This window comes from Macrobrachium nipponense, chromosome 1, assembly GCF_015104395.2.
Source record: "Macrobrachium nipponense isolate FS-2020 chromosome 1, ASM1510439v2, whole genome shotgun sequence".
Lineage (NCBI taxonomy): Eukaryota > Metazoa > Arthropoda > Malacostraca > Decapoda > Palaemonidae > Macrobrachium > Macrobrachium nipponense.
The window spans coordinates 127049697-127070943 of record NC_087200.1 but is presented as its reverse complement, the minus strand read 5'-3'; the positions used below and the strand labels follow the sequence as shown (position 1 = coordinate 127070943).

Sequence of the window (21247 nt, the reverse complement as noted above, 5' to 3'; positions counted from 1 at the left end):
TTGAAATGGAGGGGGTCTATACTTATACAGCCATCAGAAGTCCCTGAAAATGGTGCTAAATAATAGTTAACTTACTTCGAATGATATACTAACCTTCAAAAGCATCTTTCAAAGAGTTTAATAATAAGGAAACCTGTGCTAAAATTTTGTATTGTACATAAATCACAATAAATTTACACGGCATATCATCACTGGAAAAGAAAAAGAAAATAAGAGTTTTACAGTTTATTTCTGATAAAAATATTTTAAGGGAAGTCACCAAATCTCTAGTAGATACAAATCATATCCAAAAGCTACTGTGAATCAGTAGAGTATTATGTAATTGGGTTACAATAAAACTGATATATTAATAACTGTTTTAGCATATTACATGAAGTGTAATCTTCAAAAGTGAATACAGAAATACATTTTTTGAACTACAGCAATATTATATACATTAAATAGTAATTTTGGCTATTTCTTAAAAAAAAAGCCTCAAATTAATTTCATAATGAGAAGTACTTTCATATCTAAACCCTACTGAAAGTTTCTGTATGAAACCCTTAAGAGCTAATTACATATTTCACAAAAATATATACAATCCATAAAACACAGGAACCCAACTGCCCTCACATGAACACAGAATTTCAAAAGTATCTCTTCTTACAGCCTTTTAGAAACACTTCAGTCACTAAAACTTGAAACCTTTATGTCCACACATCTAGTATAAATTTTCATATATTTGTTGAAATTCTTAATTGAATTTGGTAATGGAATTACTACAGCCTGACTTGCACCTCTGAGGGAATCTGGATGACTGGAAGGCTACAAATAAAAGTGGGGAGAGAGAGAAAAGGAAGTGACCAAAAGGTTTTGATAGAACAAGCTAGGCATCGTTCAAGCAAACATCACAAAATACTGTGTAAATAACATCAAACAGCTTACTGACAAATTAAATAAATACTACATAGCTGCACTGATAAATGAAATTAATACCACATAGCTGCTCAGAAATAAAAATATGTACGTACCATATGAGACCTTTCATTTATCTGCATTATAGACCTAGAATCCCTCAAAGGCAACTATTTGACCAGAAAAACATTAGGTTTACACAATATTTAAGGCTATGAAATTTGCCTTTAGCATAAAGTCTGATGAAAATTTTTGTAAACTTGTACACTACATATATAAAATGAATGATAATTTTCATATATAATGAAAGATATTTTTCAATTCTATGAAATGCAGTCCTTTACTGCATTGTGAAAGAAATTATAAAGCAGTACAAAAATTAATAAGTCAATGAATTTCTCCACTGTGGTAAAATAACAGATGATGAACATTTCCAATTACATTAATGTCTTTTACAAAGTATTTATAAGTTCCTCATATCTATAAGTCTAATCCTTCAAGCAGCTATATAAGTGCATACATAGCAGAATTGAATTTTAAAATATTTTGGGTTAAAAAACATTTACTAATGCACTTATAAAAAGTTGTGATACACAGCTTAATTGTATATAAAAGTTTTTGCCATTTCAACAAAAACCACACCACATTGAGAAAGGATAAATCTGGTAAAGAGGCGTAAAATAAAATTCTTTTCATTATTGATTCACAGCAGTAATACTGCAGACAATTACCTGAAAATATAAGTTTACTGAAGTTGTAATGTTCAATAATAGCCTATCTGCAAAATCCCAACTAATATCTTGCAACCTTTACCTTACCCAGACAATCTTCATGCTATAAGCAATCATGTTAACTGTATACGTACTGTATAAATATTAAAAACTTACCACTAATTTTTATTATTTCAGGTTCCCCAAAACAGAATTTAGGATGACTGACTAAGCTCTTGTAATATAGACAGGTTTTCAAAGGCACAAAAATTGATACTCTGCCTAGTATCACTTAGTATGCTACGCACCTGAAATAAACAAAAGCACAGGAATAAGTTTTTCATATCCAAATTGTTATTATTTAAATTTTTTCCCTTATAGATATACTTCACTAAAATACCGATTGCTGACTTATGGTATTGTTTTTATTATAAAAAGACTTGGACTATAATCAGCTCTAAAAGAGCATACAGTACTATGTTGAGGATACTGTAACCATGTTGCTTAGGAAGACCACATTTACGGAATAAACAAGTCCAATGTAGCAGAAATAATATTTGACAGTCAGAATTAATATGTATTGGTAAAAAACTGTTTACCTGAAACATCCCAGTTAATCTGTCAAAATTTCACATTTCAACTGCTACTATATTGAATTCTTTCAAGTTCTATATGACTTTATATCTGTACAAGCACTAAACTATAAAATGAAAAACACAAGCTTTCATTTTACACTAAATCTATTAATAAGCAATAAAAACTGGATATAGCATTTATTAATTTAACAAAAATGCTTATGAAATCTGGCACATTTATATAAATATGATGATGAAATTTAGCCCAAGAAAAATTTGAATGGTTACTCACCATGTTTGTGAAAAAGTTGGCGTGTTGAGGCTTTTCAGCATATTTTTCGTACTGGTCGAGACTATCATGCAACTTCAGAGTAAGGCTATCGTAGTTATTTCGTACCACCTCTAAGACCTGGAATTAAATAAAAGAGGTCTTTGTTTATTTTCTATTTACAAAAAGTGAAAATGACATTTGTTCTAACACTCAAACTGGCTTAAGCGGAGTGAGGAAATATAAAGAACCCCCTGATTTTCATGAAAAAAAATTACCTAGAGCTAATAATAAAACAATTACCAAGATAATTAAAATATACTATAAAATGCAACCTATATACAAACTGATTTCAGATAAAATCCCATTAATTGCTTGGTTCCAGTTCTCCATGAACAGCACAATTAATACAGGTTCATTTTGTTACCAAAATGAACCTGTAAAACACTTGATATATTAAAACAGCAATTCCAGAGGTCCCAATCCAAGAAAAAGTACAATATACAAAAGGTTACATCTTGCATTTAAGTTCAAGCACAAGTAAATAATTACTTAGATGTCAAAAATATATTACATGATCAAACTGAAGGAAGTTTAATCTTCATAAGGTGATTCAGATTCAGTAACTTCAAATCCCATAATTACTATTATAACTATATAATTTAAATAGAGCACTGTCAAAACATCCGACATGGTTAGGACTGACCTCCAATCTCATAGGAACAAATAAGAAATGTTACTCTACCAAATTATATTAATACAGCATAAAGAAATCTAATTTGCATTATCTGGTGAAAAGGACTTCAATTTTCTTCAGACAGTAAATATGGAAATGTTTTTTTTCAGAAAATCATCAGAAAATTACCATCCTTTGGCTTTATTTTTGCAGTTTTTTTTACTGAGTATATCAGCTTTAATTATGTTATGTACTTGCACTTTTTATAATGATTTACTGAAACCTACTGTACGGATATTGCAGGAAGAAAGCAAATATCCTTAATGGCCATTTAATACATAACCAGTATAACAGACCTGCTCTTCTGTAAGTGTGGACACACCATGTTCCTGACTCCACCTGTCTAGTTTAGGAGTAAAATGGTTGATGATGGACCTGTTGAGAAATATACAATTAGTCTAACCAAATTCATGCTAATGGTCTTTGAGTATGATACAATCTGGATATATATATTTTAAACATCTAACTCACCTGGTAGTTATATATACGTATAGCTTACGTCCCTGACATCAGCTATATATATAACTACCAGTTGAGTATGTTCAAAAATTTATTTTATCATGAAAATAACATTTCTTATAAAGCTGTGAACACATATAAAAGATAAGGAATCCTGTACAGTTTTTCCTAACATTAAATCTTAATACATATTGCACAGTGAATTCTCCAACTTGAGCAGATGATTATTTTTCATCAAACTATATTAATAGTCTGGTAAAATACACCCATTTTAGTGTAAACTACAGTATCAACAATGTCAGGAGAGAGAGAGAGAGGAGGGAGAGGATGATGAAGAGGAGAAGGAAGAAGGAGAGAGAGAGAGAGAGAGGAGAGAGAGAGCGAGAGAGAGAGAGAGAGAGAGAGAGAGAGAGAGAGAGAGAATTTAGACCAAAGACCATAAATCAAAATATTGTTCTAGAGACTTCTAATTTGTTTCAAAATGAAGATAAATGATTGAATATTACTATACTAAAAGTGTTTTAGCTTACAATTGCAGTTTTTGACCATTTCGGACGAGTTAAAGTTGACGGAATGTCGATTTTTTAAATGTATTTTGTTTTATATGCAAATATTTCGATAATGAGAAAAGCTACAACCTTCAATTATTTTTTTTGTATTCTACATAAAATTGCGCACATTTTCATATATAAAACTCTATGAAACGCCTAATATGAAACGGACCAAATATAACGATAATGCGACGTACGCATTTCGGAGATTTGCGGCGGAGAATCCGCGCACAGAGGGAAGGAAAGTTTTTTTTTTAAATTCACCATAAATCTAAATATTGTGCTAGAGACTTCGAATTTGTTTCAAAATGAAGATAAATGACTGAATATTACTAGACTGTAAGAGTTTTAGCTTACAATTGCGTTTTTCAACCATTTCGGCAGAGTTAAAGTTGACCGAACGTGTTTTTTTTTTTCTATTTATTGTGATTTATATGCAAATATTTCAAAAATGAGAAAAGCTACAACCTTCAATCATTTTTAATTGTATTCTACATGAAATTGCGCACATTTTCATACATAAAACTTTATGTAACTGCTAATTTAAAATGGTGTAAACATTACGACAATCGCACGATAAAATTTCTGATTTTTTTCGTTAGAGTTACCGCGTGGACGTAAGGAAAAATTTTTTTTTTTTTTTTTTTTTCATAAATTCACCATAAATCGAAATATTGTGCAAGAGACTTCCAATTTGTTGCAAAATGAAAGTAAATGATTGAATTTTACTAGAATATAATAGTTTTAGCTTACAGTTGCGTTTTTCGACCATTTCAGTAGAGTCAAAGTTGACCGAAGGTTGAAATTTTGGCACATCGTTATTTATATAAAAATATTTCAAAACTGATAAAAGCTACAACCATGGGTTGTTTTTAGTTGTATTGTGCATGAAATTGCGCACATTTCCATATATAAAATTTTATGTAACGGCAAATTTAAAATGGTGCAAACATTACGACAATTGCACGAAAAAATTTATCGGAAGAGTTACCGCGTGGACGTAAGGAAAAAGTTTTTTCATAAATTCACCATAAATCGAAATATTGTGCTAGAGACGTCCAATTTGTTGCAATATGAAGGTAAATGATTGAATATTACTAGAATATATACAATTGCGTTTTTTGACCATTTCGTTAGAGTCAAAGTTGACCGAAGGTTGAAATTTTGGCACTTATCGTTATTTATATAAAAATATTTCAAAACTGATAAAGGCTACAATCATGAGTATTTTTTTGTTGTATTTTACATGAAATTGCGCACACTTTCATATACGTATAATACTCCATGTAACGGCTAATTTAAAATGGTGCAAAAATTATGTCAAAGTGACGAAATAATTTGAGATGTGTCACTGATACTTTTTAGTGCGATAAGAAAGAAATTTGCACTTGTGCGCCTGCGTAACGATTGTAAACAAAACAACGTCTTGATCCGTGAGCTCCCAGCATCCCCCAAGGCACGTGATTCAAAAGTTTTCGGCTGGTAGGCCTATAAGTATTTTTCCGCGAATTTTAAAAAAAACTTTTTTATGTCGATGTTTAATACATCCAATCGGCACCGGGGGACAATTTATGTCGACGTTTAATACGTCCAATCAGCGTAAGAGGGTTAATATCTATGTCAGCTAAATATTCACCATTTTTGTCCCTTACTTCTATATCATTATCTTCATTATCAATTCTAGGAGAGAATTCTCTCTTATATCGTTCTGCCAATATGTTGCATATTTCCTTTTTTTCATTCGTTAATCTCCCTTCAATTCTTAGAGGGCCTATTTCTATTCTTCTTTTATTCATCTTTTTCGCGTGGAGGGTATAATAGTTTGGGTTTTTGCTTGATATTTACTAAGGTTTTTTCTTCCAAGTCCCGTTTTTCATTTTCTTTTGATTGTATCAATCTTTTGTTCTGCATTTTTCTATCTTACTTTTTAGTTCTATAACTTTTCCATGCATTTTTTTTTTTTTTTGCAAGACCTTTTATCCACTTTCTGATTTTCTGGAACAAGATCCTTCTGTCTCTTGGTATGCATGACTGATGTTTACTTTTCTTCTTCAGTATATATTTATCCACTATTTTCTCTAATATTTTATATAATATCTCCGTATTTACCCTTATGTCATCACTTAAAAAAATGTTATCCCAATCTTTGTTTAATTCTTCATTTATTTCTGACCATTTTATATTTTTACTGAAGAAGTTGTATTTTCCATATTCTTCCCACTTTTTCATTTCTTGCTTATCTCTGTTTTCACTTGCTTTGGAATGGACTGTTAATTAATTCTATGACATTATGGTCTGAAAGACTCGCATTATAAACTATTATTTCTTTAACATAATTAACCTAGTTCACAAATACTAGTTCTAAAGTATTTTCCTTTCTCGTTGGCAGGTGATTTATTTGTTGATTGTTGTATTCTAGTAGCATATCTAATAGCTTTTCGAATTGCCTCTTATCTTCTGCACTACTATTACTCTCTTTTTAATATGTATAAATACAACCACAATATCCTATTCGTTCTTTCCAGTCTACGAAAGGAAAGTTAAAGTTTCCGGATAGGAGAATAGTCCAGTCCTTGTGATTTCTACATATATCATCCAATTTTTCTATTATTATGTCAAACTCTTTAGTATTAGGGGGTCTATATATTACTATGTTCATTAATTTTTCAGATTCAAAATCTACCGCTATTAGTTCACATTCTGAGTTACTATATTTCTCATCTATTTTTCCTTGTTTTTGTCTTTCCTATATATTGCGGTTCCCCCTTGATTCCTATTTTTTCTATCTGATCTATAAGTCTGGAACCCTTTTATTTGATCATCATTCCCAGTCTCATGGGAATACCAGGTTTCACTTATATTCATTATATCTATTTTCTTTTCAATTTGGGTTAGTTCTTCTAAGTACTCTATTTTTCTTTTTGAGTTACTTGTAACTAAACCCTGCTCATTCATCACTATGATGGTTTGCGTGTTTTCTCCTTCATTTAATATGGGAAATAAAAAAGGATTTTCCCATGTCTCTTTCCTGTTCTGGTATGTTGTTCTTTTCTTCATTTCCAGAAATTCTGACATTAAAAAATCCAACTTTTCCATAATATTTGATCTTCCTTCATCATAATTATTCATTTTGTGTCTGAATCTGCATTTTCTCTGTATCTGCAATATCCTCTTGCATCATAAATACAGTTCTTATCTCTTGAATTGTATCTTGGAGCTGATGATTGGAAATATTTTGTTGACACACCATGTCGCGGTGATGGCTGGTTATTTCCTTTCACCTGATATTCTTTGTTCCTCTCTTTGTTTCTTTCTTTCTTATTTTGGATTTTATTATTTGATTGATTATTTCTTTGATTTTGATTCATGGCTACAGGTGGGGCATATATTTACATTTTTGTTGAACTTACATCCTTTTTCCTTCTTTTAGGTTTTTGCATATTTTTGGATGTAGATCTCTGCAATCATCCTCATAGCCGTCTAGGTATGCACATTCACCATATATTTCATAGTTGTGACATACCTTAGGATGTTTGTAGTAAGATTTTTCTCCGAATCTGCAATTCCCTCTTTTCTGAGTTACTATATTTCTCATCTATTTTTCCTTGTTTTTTGTCTTTCCCATATATTGCGGTTCCCCCTTGATTCCTATTTTTTCTATCTAATCTATAAGTTTGGAACCCTTTTATTTGATCGTCATTCCCAGTCTCTTGGGAATACCAGGTTTCACTTATATTCATTATATCTATTTTCTTTTCAATTTGGGTTAGTTCTTCTAAGTACTCTATTTTTCTTTTTGAGTTACTCGTAACTAAACCCTGCGCATTCATCACTATGATGGTTTGCGTGTTTTCTCCTTCATTTAATATGGGTAATAATAAGGATTTTCCCATGTCTCTTTCCTGTTCTGGTATGTTGTTCTTTTCTTCATTTCCAGAAATTCTGACATTAAAAAATCCAACTTTTCCATAATATTTGATCTTCCTTCATCATAATTATTCATTTTGTGTCTGAAGCTGCATTTCTCCATATCTGCAATATCCTCTTGCATCATAAATACAGTTTCTTATCTCTTGAATTGTATCTTAGAGCTGATGATTGGAAATATTTTGTTGACACACCATATCACGGTGATGGCTGGTTATTTCCTTTCACCTGATATTCTTTGTTCCTCTCTTTGTTTGTTTCTTTCTTATTTTGGATTTTATTATTTGATTGATTATTTCTTTGATTTTGATTCATGGCTACAGGGTGCATATATTTACATTTTTTGTCGAACTTACATCCTTTTCCTTCTTTTAGGTTTTTGCATATTTTTGGATGTAGATCTCTGCAATTATCCTCATAGCCGTCTAGGTATGCACATTTACCATATATTTCATACTTGTGACATACCTTAGGATGTTTGTAGTAACATTTTTCTCCGAATCTGCAATTCCCTCTTTTCAAAAGGTTGCAGACTTTGTCTTTTTTGTCTATTTTTTCCTCTTTCCCATCATTGTTTAGACCTGGGTAGAGCCTCTTCGGGATTTTCTTTTGTGTTGTCATGTCATAATTTATTTCTTCGTATGTATGCTACTTGATTGCCTCATATGTAGTATCAATGAGTATCTCTGCATCCATACTTTTTACTTGTTCTTTTGTTTTTCTATATTTTTTTTCTGTCATTTCAGTTTTGTTTACTTCTCTTCCATTTTCTCCTCTTCTTCTTCTTCTTCTTCTTCTTCTTCTTCTTCAACTAAAGATGTACTTATACATTCACTTCCAGCCAAACAAAGGGCGAGAGTTACCACTATGACATATGTGTATCTCGTGTGTCAAGAGAGAGAGAGAGAGAGAGAGAGAGAGAGAGAGAGAGAGAGAGAGAGAGAGAGAGAGAGAGAGAGGGTTATCCATTTTTAAGAGTGAAATGGATAGATTATTGTTCTTTAACCCTTAAACGCCGAATGGACGATTAAACTCGCGTCAAAATCTCCGATTTTTCCGAATGGACGTATTAAACGTCGCGTCAAAATCTCGGATTTCCGAATGGACGTACCTAACTCGGCTCAAAAAAGTTTTTTTAAAAAATTCGCCGAAAAATATTATAGGCCTACCGCCGAAAACTTTTGAATCACGCGCCTTGGGGGATGCTGGGAGTTCACAGATCCAAGGCGTTGTTTTGTTTACAATCGTTACGGAGGCGCGCAACGCGAATTTTTCTTTCTTATCGCACTAAAAAGTATCAGTGACAAATCTCAAAAATATTTCGTCACTTTGACATAATTTTTGCACACCGTTTTAAATTATCCGTTTTACATGAAGTATTATATATGAAAATGTGCGCAATTTCATTTAAAATCCAACAAAAAAATACTCATGATTGTAACTTTTATCAGTTTTGAAATATTTCCATATAAATAACGATAAGTGCCAAAATTTCAACCTTCGGTCAACTTTGACTCTACCGAAATGGTCGAAAAACGCAATTGTAAGCTAAAATGCTTATTATTGTAGTAATATTCAACTATTTACCTTAAATATGCAACAAATTGGAAGTCTTTAGCACAATATTTCGATTTATGGTGAATTTATGAAAAAACTTTTTCCTTAAGTCCGCGCGGTAACTTCCGAAAAAAATCATACATGCGATTGTGGTAATGTTTGCACCATTTTAAAATTAGCCGTTACATAAAGTTTTATATATGGAAATGTGCGCAATCTCATGCACAATACAACTAAAAACAACCCATGGTTGTAGCTTTTATCAGTTTGAAAAAATATTTTTCATATAAAAAATGATAAGTGACATTTTCAATCCTTCGGTCAATTTTGACTCTACCGAAAATGGTCGAAAAACGCAAAAAACAAATTGTAAGCTAAAACTCTTATAGTTTTAGTAATATTCAATCATTTACCTTCATTTTGTCAACAAATTGGAAGTCTCTAGAACACAATATTTCCATTTTATGGTGAATTTATAAAAAAAATAAAATTTTCCTTACGTCCGCGCGGTAACTCTTCCGAAAAAATCATACATGCGATTGTGGTAATGTTTGCCACCATTTTAAATTAGCGTTACTAAAGTTTTATATATGAAAATGTAACGCAATTTCATGTAGAAATACAACGAAAAATAATTGAAGGTTGTAGCTTTCTTATTTTCGAATATTTGCATATAAATCACGATAAATAGAACCATGTTCGGTCAACTTTGACTCTACCGAAATGGTCAAACACACAATTGTAAGCTAAAACTCTTATATTTTAGTAATATTCAATCATTAACCTTCATTTTGCAACAAATTGGAAGTCTCTAGCACACAATATTTCGATTTATGGTGAATTTATGAAAAAAAACTTTCATTCCCTCCGCGCGCGGATTCTCCGCCATAAAACTCCGAATTGCGTACATCGAATTCTCGGAAAATTTGCTCCGTTTCATATTAGGCATTTCATAAAGTTTTATATATGAAAATGTGTGCAATTTCATGTAAAATAAAAGGAAAAATATTTGAAGGTTGTAGCTTTTCTCATTTTCGAAGTATTTGCATATAAATCACAATAAATAGAAAAAAAAACCACGTTTGGTCAACTTTGACTCTACCCGAAATGGTCGAAAAACACAATTGTAAGCTAAACTCTTACAGTATCATAATATTCAATCATTTTGTATTCATTTTGAAACAAATTGGAAGTCTCTATAACAATATTTAGATTAATGGTGAATTTAAAAAAAAAAACCATTTTTTTACGTCTGCGCGTTACGAATTCGTACATCATTTTGTGATAATATTTTTCCGGTGTTGCTTTTATTGTTTTACAATGTATTATATATCAAAATGATTGCAATTTAGTGTACAATACAACGAAAAAAAAAAAGAAACTCATTATGCTTTTACCGTTTTTTGCACAGCGTGATTTTAATACAATTAAGTATGAATTTTTTTTCGCTACCAATATATCGCATTATTTACATATGATAATGATAATTATTTTCATTTCTGATGATTGCATACTAAATTTCAGGCAATGACAAAAAAGGAGCCAAAAATGAACTCTTAATCTTCAAAACTAAGCGCGCTGTGATTTTTTGAAAATTATTTTTTCCGCTTCCGCGCACGCTCAAAACCGGCTCCGAATTCGGGGAGTTTTTTATTTTTACCGCTTCGACGTTTAAGGGTAAATACTATCACATACGAACTTTGAAATTAGTTATTATTATTATTAAGCAAAAATATTAATAAACATACACATGTACCATAGAAAAAATTCTCTCATCTCAGTAAGAGAGAGAGAGAGAGAGAGAGAGAGAGAGAGAGAGAGAGAGAGAGAGAGAGAGAGAGAGAGAGATTGCAGGATCTGGTGTGGGCAACACACTCCCCCTCCTGTCACATTACTTGATATAATTGACAGCTGTTGGACCCCAGCCATCTCAGCGTGGCTAACTGGAGTTCAAAGACAAGATGCAGGGTAGAAAGGACTTTTGTTCATTCTTACATAATTTTCAAATTTATAAACTAAAATCTTGCTAATTCACTTTAGTATATTTACTTTAATGAATTTATATTACTGCTGTTTACATTAATATTGATGTCTGAAAATTAGTAAATCAACTTATCATACAAAAAACATACATCTCTGTAAGAGAGAGAGAGAGAGAGAGAGAGAGAGAGAGAGAGAGAGAGAGAGAGAGAGAGAGAGAGAGAGAGATTTGCACAGAATTTCTGTAAAATACATATGATTTTTGTAATTATAGTTATTATTATTATTATTATTATTATTATTATTATTATCATTTGAAAATATTAATAAACATATTATGCATACGTGCACCATAAAAATCTCTTATCTCAGTAGAGAGAGAGAGAGAGAGAGAGAGAGAGAGAGAGAGAACACACTTCCTCCCCTCTTGTCACATTACTTGATATATTTAACAGCTGTTGGACCTCAGCTTGGTACCTGGAGTTCGAAAGAAAGATGCGTGAAGACTGGGATTTCCTTCATTCTTACATATTTTTCTAAATTTATAAAATAACAATTTGTCTGAAATTGTATTTTTCCTAACTATACAAACCTGAGGTCCTTTTAACAATAGGAAGGTACTTAGCGGCAGCTGAACCGGTGGTAAGCTTCGAACAAGGGGGTTCGGTAGTTAACTACTTGTCCGGCAGTTGGCGGTCAGCTCGACTGCGAGGAGAGGAGTCACTTTGCTTTAGGCCCAGGAAATGCAGAGTGAGGGGTGGCATGAGGTGGGACTATATGTAAAGGACCTCAGGTTTGTATAGTTAGGAAAAATGGAATTTTTATTATAAAATTAATATCAATAATACTTAACTGTATAATTTATCTAGCCCTAAATCCCCAAAAACCGCACCAAAATTTACCACATTGGCAACCATGTTACCTCCTATTCTGTCCGCCAGTTGGCAACACTTGTCGTTGACAGGTACAAAACCTTCCCTTGAAAATCAGTTGTGATAGGCAGATCATGGGGTAGGATGGGTGGGACTAGATAAATTATACAGGTAAGTATTATTAATATTAATTTTATAATAAAAATTCCATATTAATAAACATTACCTTAATATAATTTATCTAGCCCGATTAAACACATTGAAAAGGAGGAGGAAATCTGAGTACAATTTCCCTTTCGGGCAGAATAGGGCATAAAACAATCAAAGAAATATATATCATAGGCAGTTAAAAACTCAACCCAAGGTCTAAGATACTAAGAACTCAAAGTCTCCTACCATAATGCCGCCAAACTGCGGTAGTAAAGGACAAGGAGTAAGTGCATAGTCAGTCCGTCTGTACTAAAGTCAGGTGACCGGCCAGGTGACCAGTCAGATGAAATGAGGACAGCAAGGCTGCACCCTGATGACATTATTAAGCACTACAACAACACCTGCTCTCTCACGAATGTCTGGAGCCAAGAGAGAGGAGCGGGTATTGACAACTCTTTCCCTGAAGGATGAGTGCCTGGACTGCCTGGGCAATTCAAAGCTAAGCAAACATTGGGGGTGTATCAACGCAACATCGCCAGCAGCGATATCGGCTCATGAGCAACTCCTGACTCGAGCTTTCTGGTGCCAAGAGAAAAGAGCGCGAAGCAAAAAGGCGACTCAGTCCCGAAGGACAAGTGCCAGCAGTCCAACCTGGTCTCATGTTAAACGATCATCGGAGGGTGTATCAACACAACCGACCTCGTCAACAAGAAACTCAGAGCTACTAAATGTCGCCTGATCTCGCACGAGTGTCTGACTTCGAGAAAACAGGCGAGACAAAAAGTAGAAGGTGAACGAGTCACCAGATGACAGCAGACGATCCATCGACTAATTCCCTATCCAGAAGGACAATGGAAGAAGCGTGAGTCGTCAGGACAAGCAAACCAGTGGCTAGTCCTAGGTCGGCATCGACTTTGAGAGAAGCATAGTCGCCAGTGCTGACAACCCAGTGGGTGATCCCATGTCACACTGGCAATGGAAGCAGCATGAGTTGTCAAGCAGCTAGTCCTGGTCATTAACAACCCCTAAATACCAAACTGCCTAATTCCCATTATAACTAAACCAAAAACTGCCATAAGTTATAATGTAAAAACAAAAAATATATACAGGAAAAAATAAATAATATACAGGTAGCAACCAAACGTAAAACAGGAAGACTACCTAATTCTCCTGTCTGACAACCCGTTCTGCCATCACCAACGGGCCCAAAGAACGAAGGTCATCTAGAACTAGAGAAATATCCCTCAAGTAAAAAGAGGCAAAAACAGAATTAGAACGCCAAGTCGCTGCCTCAAGCACCTTGGCGACCGAGACGTTCTTCATAAAAGCTACTGATGTAGCAGGTGCTCTAATACTGTGTGCTCTCGGCGTCTGGCCTTCACAGGCAGCCGAACCACCAGTTTTAACAATAAGATCTCTGAGAAAAAAGGATACACCATTCTTTGATACAGGTCTCTTTGACATTTCGGGGTGAAACAAACAGATGACGGGGACGACCCTGAATGTCCTTCGTCCGGCATATATAGCATGAGAGCTCCCTAACAGGGCAAAGAACTAATTCCTCATTTAAATTACTGACAAAGTCGACCAGCAACTTCAGCAAGAAAGACCTGGGAATGGGATTATCAGATGATTCAGTCTTTGCGACAAATTCGGGGAGGTACGACAAAATCATGTCTTGTCCAGATCTGGCAACCAGAAAAGAGAGTGCTTGCAGTTCACCCACCCTCTTGGCTGTAGCCAGCGAGACAAGGAAGAGTGTCTTAGAAGAGATGTCCCTAAAATCGGCCGTATTCAGAGGCTCAAACGGAGGGAACCTTAAGGCTTGAAGGACTTTATTAACGTCCCATGTCGGAGGAGAACACTGCAGACTGGGTCGAGATAGGGAAAAGAATCGAATTAAATCTCTAATGACATAAGATGAAGAGATTTCAGGGAGCCTTGCCTTAAAAACATAGGAAAGCATCGACCTATAACCCTTAATGCATGAAGGTGACAGGGCCCTGTCATAATGTAAGTGAACTAAAAACTCCGCTACTCTCGGTAAGGAAGGTCTAGAAATTGAATGTCCTTGAGACTTACACCAACGTCTGTAAACCGACCATTTAGCCTGATAATTTACTCTGGTTGATTGCCGTCTGGTGAGAGCCAACTGCCGCGCCACTCTGGAGGAGAACCCTTCGTGCTTGGAGAATCTCCTGACAGTCCAGGCATGAAGATGAAGCATGTGGAGCCTCTGATGGAACCGATGAAAATGGGGTTGTTTGAGAAAATCTGGTCTCTCAGTCAGACGAATGGGGGGCTCCACCAGAGCTTCCAGTAGGTCGGGAAACCACTCCTTCTGTGGCCAGAAGGGGGCAATCAAGGTGAGATCCAAATGCTTGGTTGCCCTCACTTTGTTGAGGACTGACCTCACCAGAGCGAACGGAGGAAATGCATAGGCTTGAAGGCCCTCCCAGTCCTGCAAAAGAATGTCTGTCCCGGCACTCTGAGGAGTCTGGTAAGGGGCGAAGAAGATCTGGCACCAAAAATTCAGTGGGGTGGCAAACAGATCGACTGTGACAGGCCACTTCTTCCTGAGGCTGTCGAAAACTTCCTGGCAAAGTGTCCATTCCTACCCTTGAACTTCGTTCGGTCTCGACAAGGCGTCTGCTAAGACGTTGTGATGGCCCAGGATAAACTGAGGGACCAATGTAATCCCCCTGTCTTCTGCCCAACACAGGATTGATCGCGTTTCTTGAGTGAGAAGGTCCAACTGTGGGCCACCTTGGTTTCTTAAGTACGAGACTGCTGTGGTGTTGTCGACGAAGATTGCGACAACCGACTCCAACAGTTGATCATGAAATGAAAGAAGGCCTAGGTACACTGCCCTTAGTTCCCTCCAATTTACTAACATGATCCTCTCTTCCTCTGACCAAAGGCCTGAAGTGGCTTTGGAGCCCAGGTGCGCGCCCCAACCTTGATCCGAGGCGTCTGACCAAAACATTAGGTCCGGCGGAACTGAAAGAAGAGATGTCCCTGACTTGAGGCGGTGAACTTGCATCCACAAACGGAGATCCTTCGGACATTGTGGAGAGGAGGTGACTATCGTGTCCTCGGACACAAAATCCCACAACTGGCGAAGTGTCGACTGAAGGGACCTCATTCTGAGACGACCTCCGGGAACCAGTTGGATGAGAGATGACAAATGGCTCAGGAGAGTCCTCCAAAGGGAAACTGGTTGCATTACGGAGGACAAAAATTCTTCGACCAGACTTGGAAGCTTGTCTATCCATTTGGAGCAGGAGAAGCCCTCAAAATCTGGGAATTCAAAACAATCCCAAGATAAGTCATGATCTGGCAAGGGATTAGACTGGACTTGTCGAAGTTGACACGAATGCCCAACTCGACACAAAGAGACAGAACTATCTCCTTTGACCGGAGACATTTCTCTAGAGATTCGGCCTGGACTAGTCAATTGTCCAGATACCGAAGCACCCTTACATTTAACTGATGCAGAATAGCCGAAACAGGAGCCATCACCCGAGAAAAGACCTGTGGAGCAGTGGTGAGGCCGAAACAAAGGGTCTTGAACTGGAAAACTCCAGAGTCCGTGAAAAACCGAAGGTAAGGTCTGCTCTTCGGATGGATGGGGATTTGCAGATAAGCATCCTGCAGATCGATGGAAATCATCCAGTCCCCCATCCTGACGAATGAAAGAACAGTCTGAACCATCTCCATCCGGAACTTGGACTTTAGAATGAACTTGTTCAAGACCGAAAGATCTATGATGGGGCACCAAGCACCTGAGGCCTTTAGAACTACAAACACCCGTGAGTAAAACCCGGGAGGAGGAGGAGCTTGCTCTATGGCATCCTTCTCCAAGAGAGCCGAAAGCTCCTTCTCCAAGGCTTGACCCCTGATTGAGTGAGGGGAATAACTGCTGAACTTGAGAGGACAATTGGAAAGTGGAGGTCTCGAAACAAAAGGGATCTTGTAACCTACCTTCAGGACCTCCACTACCCAAGCATCCACTGCTCTCTCCTGCCAAGCTGACCAATGGCGAGAGACAAGCTCCTACTGCAGTATCCGGGCGAGGTAATGACTCCTACTTCCAAAAATTCTTACGCAGAGACAAGGAAGAATAAGAAAAAGAAGGTCCTCCTGGAGGTTGAGCTCTTCCCCTGCCCTTAGAGCCACACCAAGAACCTCTCCCGCATTTCAAAGAGTGAGCACCAGAGGAGGAAGCTGAGGCGCCAGAAACCTGAGATGTACTCTGGAAAAACGAGCCAGGAGGAGGAGGAGGTTGTTGGGCTGGAGCAGAAGGCACGGATCTGGCACTAAACTTACACTTACTCCTTGAAGGAATGGGAGGAAGACCAGAGGAAAAAGCCCTTGATAAGGCCCAGTGAGCTTGGGAAGAGGCATCACCTTGATGTTCCTTCAAAACCTCAGAAAGCACAGATATATCAAATAGGGAATCGCCAAAAGGAGAAGAGGACAACAAACAGTTTCTCTGAATCTCCGATACAGAGGAGGGTAACTGTGACAAATACAGGCTACGCCTTAGAGAAACAAAAAAGGTCTGCATTGAAGTGGCAAGCTCGTTCTGATGTACAGAAGCGATTGAAATAGACAAGCAGAATTTCTCAAAAAGAGGAGCATCGGGAGGAACAAACCCAGAGTCCTTGATATACATTAAAAGACCTCCGAGGACCCACATATTGAAACATTAAGCTTCTTGTAAGGAGCTCATAACAGACTCCTTGGCAATAAAGTCTTCGATTGAGACCGAGACCGAAGCCTTGGAAAGCAAAGGTTGACCAGAAAGTCAGACAAAATCAGGATTTGGTTTGGGGGGTCGAGAGAATGAAGTATCATCCGCCACCTGATAAACTCCTCTTCGGTGTCATAGAAGAGAAGAGAGCTTCCTCTTCCCTTCCCCGATCACCTTTGAAAGTTTAGCGGCGACGTCCGCCCTCACTCTCGCAATAGACCGTCAAGAAAAATCCCTTCTGTAATACAACAAGGCGGAAGCTACCTCTGCTCTTTAGGCCTTGCCTGAGGAAGAAAACTCAAAATTATAAGGTTTCTTGAACTCGACATCATGACCGTTGTTCAAAGAAACATCAATATCACACGAATCCACGTCATCATCATCGTCAGATCCTAACTGAGAAACTTCCCCTGAAGTAAGAACCTGACGACTAGCTATCTAAGGTCTAACACTAATACCCCTCCCCCCTTCTCCTAAATAAGCGCCCTTTGGCACTGTTACGGGACTAACAGGTGACACATTGGGTAAAGAATCATCAGGCACCTGCCCAGACTGGATCCCCCCTAGGCCTTCACCACGACGGGGTTCACAAGCCGGGGTATTTGTCGCACCGTTACCCATGGTGCTGTTGACAGGTACCTGATGAGGAGCTGAAAATGAATCTAAAACAGCGTTAGACATTCTAGTAAAAGCTTCTTCAAAATTCTCTGACAGCTTGTTAAACTTGGCTGAAATATGTCTATCTAAACTAAGCTGTAATTTTTCAAATTTCTGTTTCCAACTAGTTTCCATCGCCAAAAACTTTGAATCAACATCAGAAACAACTTCACTAATTACCGGTTGTACAGGTGGCAAAGCATCAATTAATTCGGAATCGGAATCACACGATACCGAAACTGAAGAGCCAGAACCATGAGCGCACAAATCAAGGAAATCATTAGATACAGGTCTAACTACCGATTTCTTTTTCTCCTTAATCAATTTGTTACACTGCAAGATTCTTTGATGTTTCATATAAGTCGTCATGTCTTCGTCAGACCAAGGCTTACATAAGTCACAACGAGAAGTCAAGTCACAAACTTGTCCACGACAAAAGCTACAAATGTCATGGGGTTCATACTCCCTGCTACTCATCCTTGTCCCACAAGCCAGGCAATTCCTGATGTTGCTGGCAGAAGGAAGCATCGAATTATCTAGGCCTAAATATTGGACTGTTGGGCAGGTCACGTATTTCCGGGTCGCAAACGTTCGTAATACAATATAAATACCACAATAGAAATAAAAGTTAATTCATTATTTCGTGGATGTAATACGTGAGTGGTAATTAACCCTCTTACGCCGGAGCGGTAAATAAAAAATTGTCTCCCGTATGCCGGAGGGGTTTCGGAGCGAGCGCGGAAGCGGATAAAATATTTTTTTCAAAAAATCACAGCGCGCTTAGTTTTCAAGATTAAGAGTTCATTTTTGGCTCCTTTTTTTGTCATTGCCTGAAGTTTAGTATGCAACCATTAGAAATTAAAAAAATTATCATTATCATATATAAATAATGCGATAAATGATAGCACAAAAATGAAATTTCATATATAATTGTATTCAAATCGCGCTGTGCGCAAAACGGTTAAAGGTAACAAGTTACTTTTTTTTGTTGTAATGTACACTAAATTGCGATCCTTTTGGTATATAACACATTGTAAAACGATAAAAGCAACACAGAGAAAATATTATCACAAAATAATGCATGAATTCGTAACGCGCGGACGTAAACAAATATTTTTTCAAAAATTCACCATAAATCTAAATATTGTCCTAAAGACTTCCAATTTCTTTCAAAATGAAGACAAATGATTGAATATTACTATACTGTAAGAGTATTAGCTTACAATTGCAATTTTCGACCATATCTGACGAGTTAAAGTTGACCGAATGTCGAATTTTTTTATATATATATTTTTTATATGCAATTACTTATTTCGGAAATAAGAAAAGCTACAACCTTCTAATATTTTTCGTTTTATTCTACATGAAATTGCGCACATTTTCATATATAAAACTCTATGAAATGCCTAATATGAAATGGAGCAAATATTCCGAGAATGGGACGTACACATTTTGGAGATTTGTGGCGGAGAATCTGCGCGCGGAGGGAAGGAAAGATTTTTTTTTAAATTCACCATAAATCTAAATATTTTGCTAGAGACTTTGAATTGGTTTCAAGATGAAGATAAATGACTGAATATTACTAGACTGTAAGAGTTTTAGCTTACAATTGCGTTTTTCGACCATTTCGGTAGAGTCAAAGTTGACCGAACGTGGTTTTTTTTCTATTCATCGTGATTTATACGCAAATATTTCAAAAATGAGAAAAGCTACAACCTTCAATGATTTTTTGTTGTATTCTACATGAAATTGCACACATTTTCATATATAAAACTTTATGTAACGGCTAATTTAAAATGGTGCAAACATTACCAATCACACGTATGATTTTTTCGGAAGAGTTACCGCGCGGACAGAAAGAAAATGTTATTTTTTTCATAAATTCACCATAAATCGAAATATTGTGCTAGAGACTTCCAATTTGTTGCAAAATGAAGGTAAATGCTTGAATATTACTAGAATATAAGCGTTTTAGCTTACAATTGCGTTTTTTGACCATTTCGGTAGAGTCAAAGTTGACTGAAGGTTGAAATTTTGGCAATTATCGTTTATATGAAAATATCTCACAACTGATAAAAGCTACAACCATGGGTTGTTTTTAGTTGTATTGTGCATGAAATTGCGCACATTTCCATATATAAAACTATATAACGGCTAATTTTAAAATGGTGCAAACATTACCACAATTGCATGTATGATTTTTTTCGGAAGAGTTACCATGCGGACGTAAGGAAAAAGTTTTTCTCATAAATTCACCATAAATCGAAATATTGTGCTAGAGACTTCCAATTAGTTGCAAAATTAAGGTAAATGATTGAATATTACTAAAATATAAGTTTTAGCTTACAATTGCGTTTTTCGACCATTTCGGTAGAGTCAACGTTGACCGCAGGTTGAAATTTTGGCAATTATCGTTATTTATATGAAAATATCTCAAAACTGATAAAAGCTACAATCATGAGTATTTTATTGTTGTATTCTACATAAAAATGCACACATTTTCATATATAATACTTCATGTAACGGCTAATTTACAATGGTACAAAAATTATGTCAAAGTGACGAAATAATTTCCGAGATGTGTCACAGATACTTTTTAGTGCGGCAAGAAAGAAAGAAATTCGCACTTGCGCGCCTGCGTAACGATTGTAAACAAAACAACACCTTGATCCGTGAACTCCCAGCATCCCCCAAGGCGTGTGATTCAAAAGTTTTAGGCTGGTAGGCCTTTAAGTATTTTTCCGCGAATTTAAAAAAAAACTTTTATTATACAATTTCCGACAAATTGTTATTTGTTCCGATACGTATACAAACCCTTGGTCCTTTAACAATAGGAAGACACTTCTTGGTGGGTGGAATCTGAGTCTTATGAACAGACTGGTGTTTGCCCTACCTTGGTTCCCTCCCTGGTCGCTCTTCGCAAGAGCAGAGTGAGGGATCCTAGCCTCTGCCCAGCTGATTGGGGTGTGCACTGCACGATCAGTGGTCAGACTTCTGGACCAAATTTATAAGAGGGAGGCAAGCGTACCTCTTATAAATAGCAAAAGGCAAGAACTAGTTCCTACTTCAAGAGCCAAAATGAAGTCATGGGTTTGTCTCTTGTTGGCTTCCACTCCCCCCCTTGTTGGGGAGTGGCGGATAGACACTCCTATCCC

General features: G+C 36.3%; 1 protein-coding gene across 3 annotated transcripts in view; it reads right to left on the bottom strand.

Moving 5' to 3' along the window:
- Positions 1–212: 212 nt before the first annotated feature.
- The window catches only part of LOC135219611 (armadillo-like helical domain-containing protein 3), a 166240-nt gene continuing 145205 nt past the window's right edge, over positions 213–21247 (bottom strand). For 2 of the 3 annotated variants that reach the window (XM_064256515.1, XM_064256516.1), the window contains exons 13-15: positions 3480–3558; positions 2472–2588; positions 213–1912 (exon numbers count right to left, since the gene is read on the bottom strand). In XM_064256515.1, the coding sequence (XP_064112585.1) occupies positions 1820–1912; positions 2472–2588; positions 3480–3558 (289 nt within the window). In that variant the 3' untranslated portion in view covers positions 213–1819. The remainder of the gene's footprint in view (positions 1913–2471; positions 2589–3479; positions 3559–21247) is intronic. The other variant, XM_064256517.1, reaches the window with a different exon arrangement.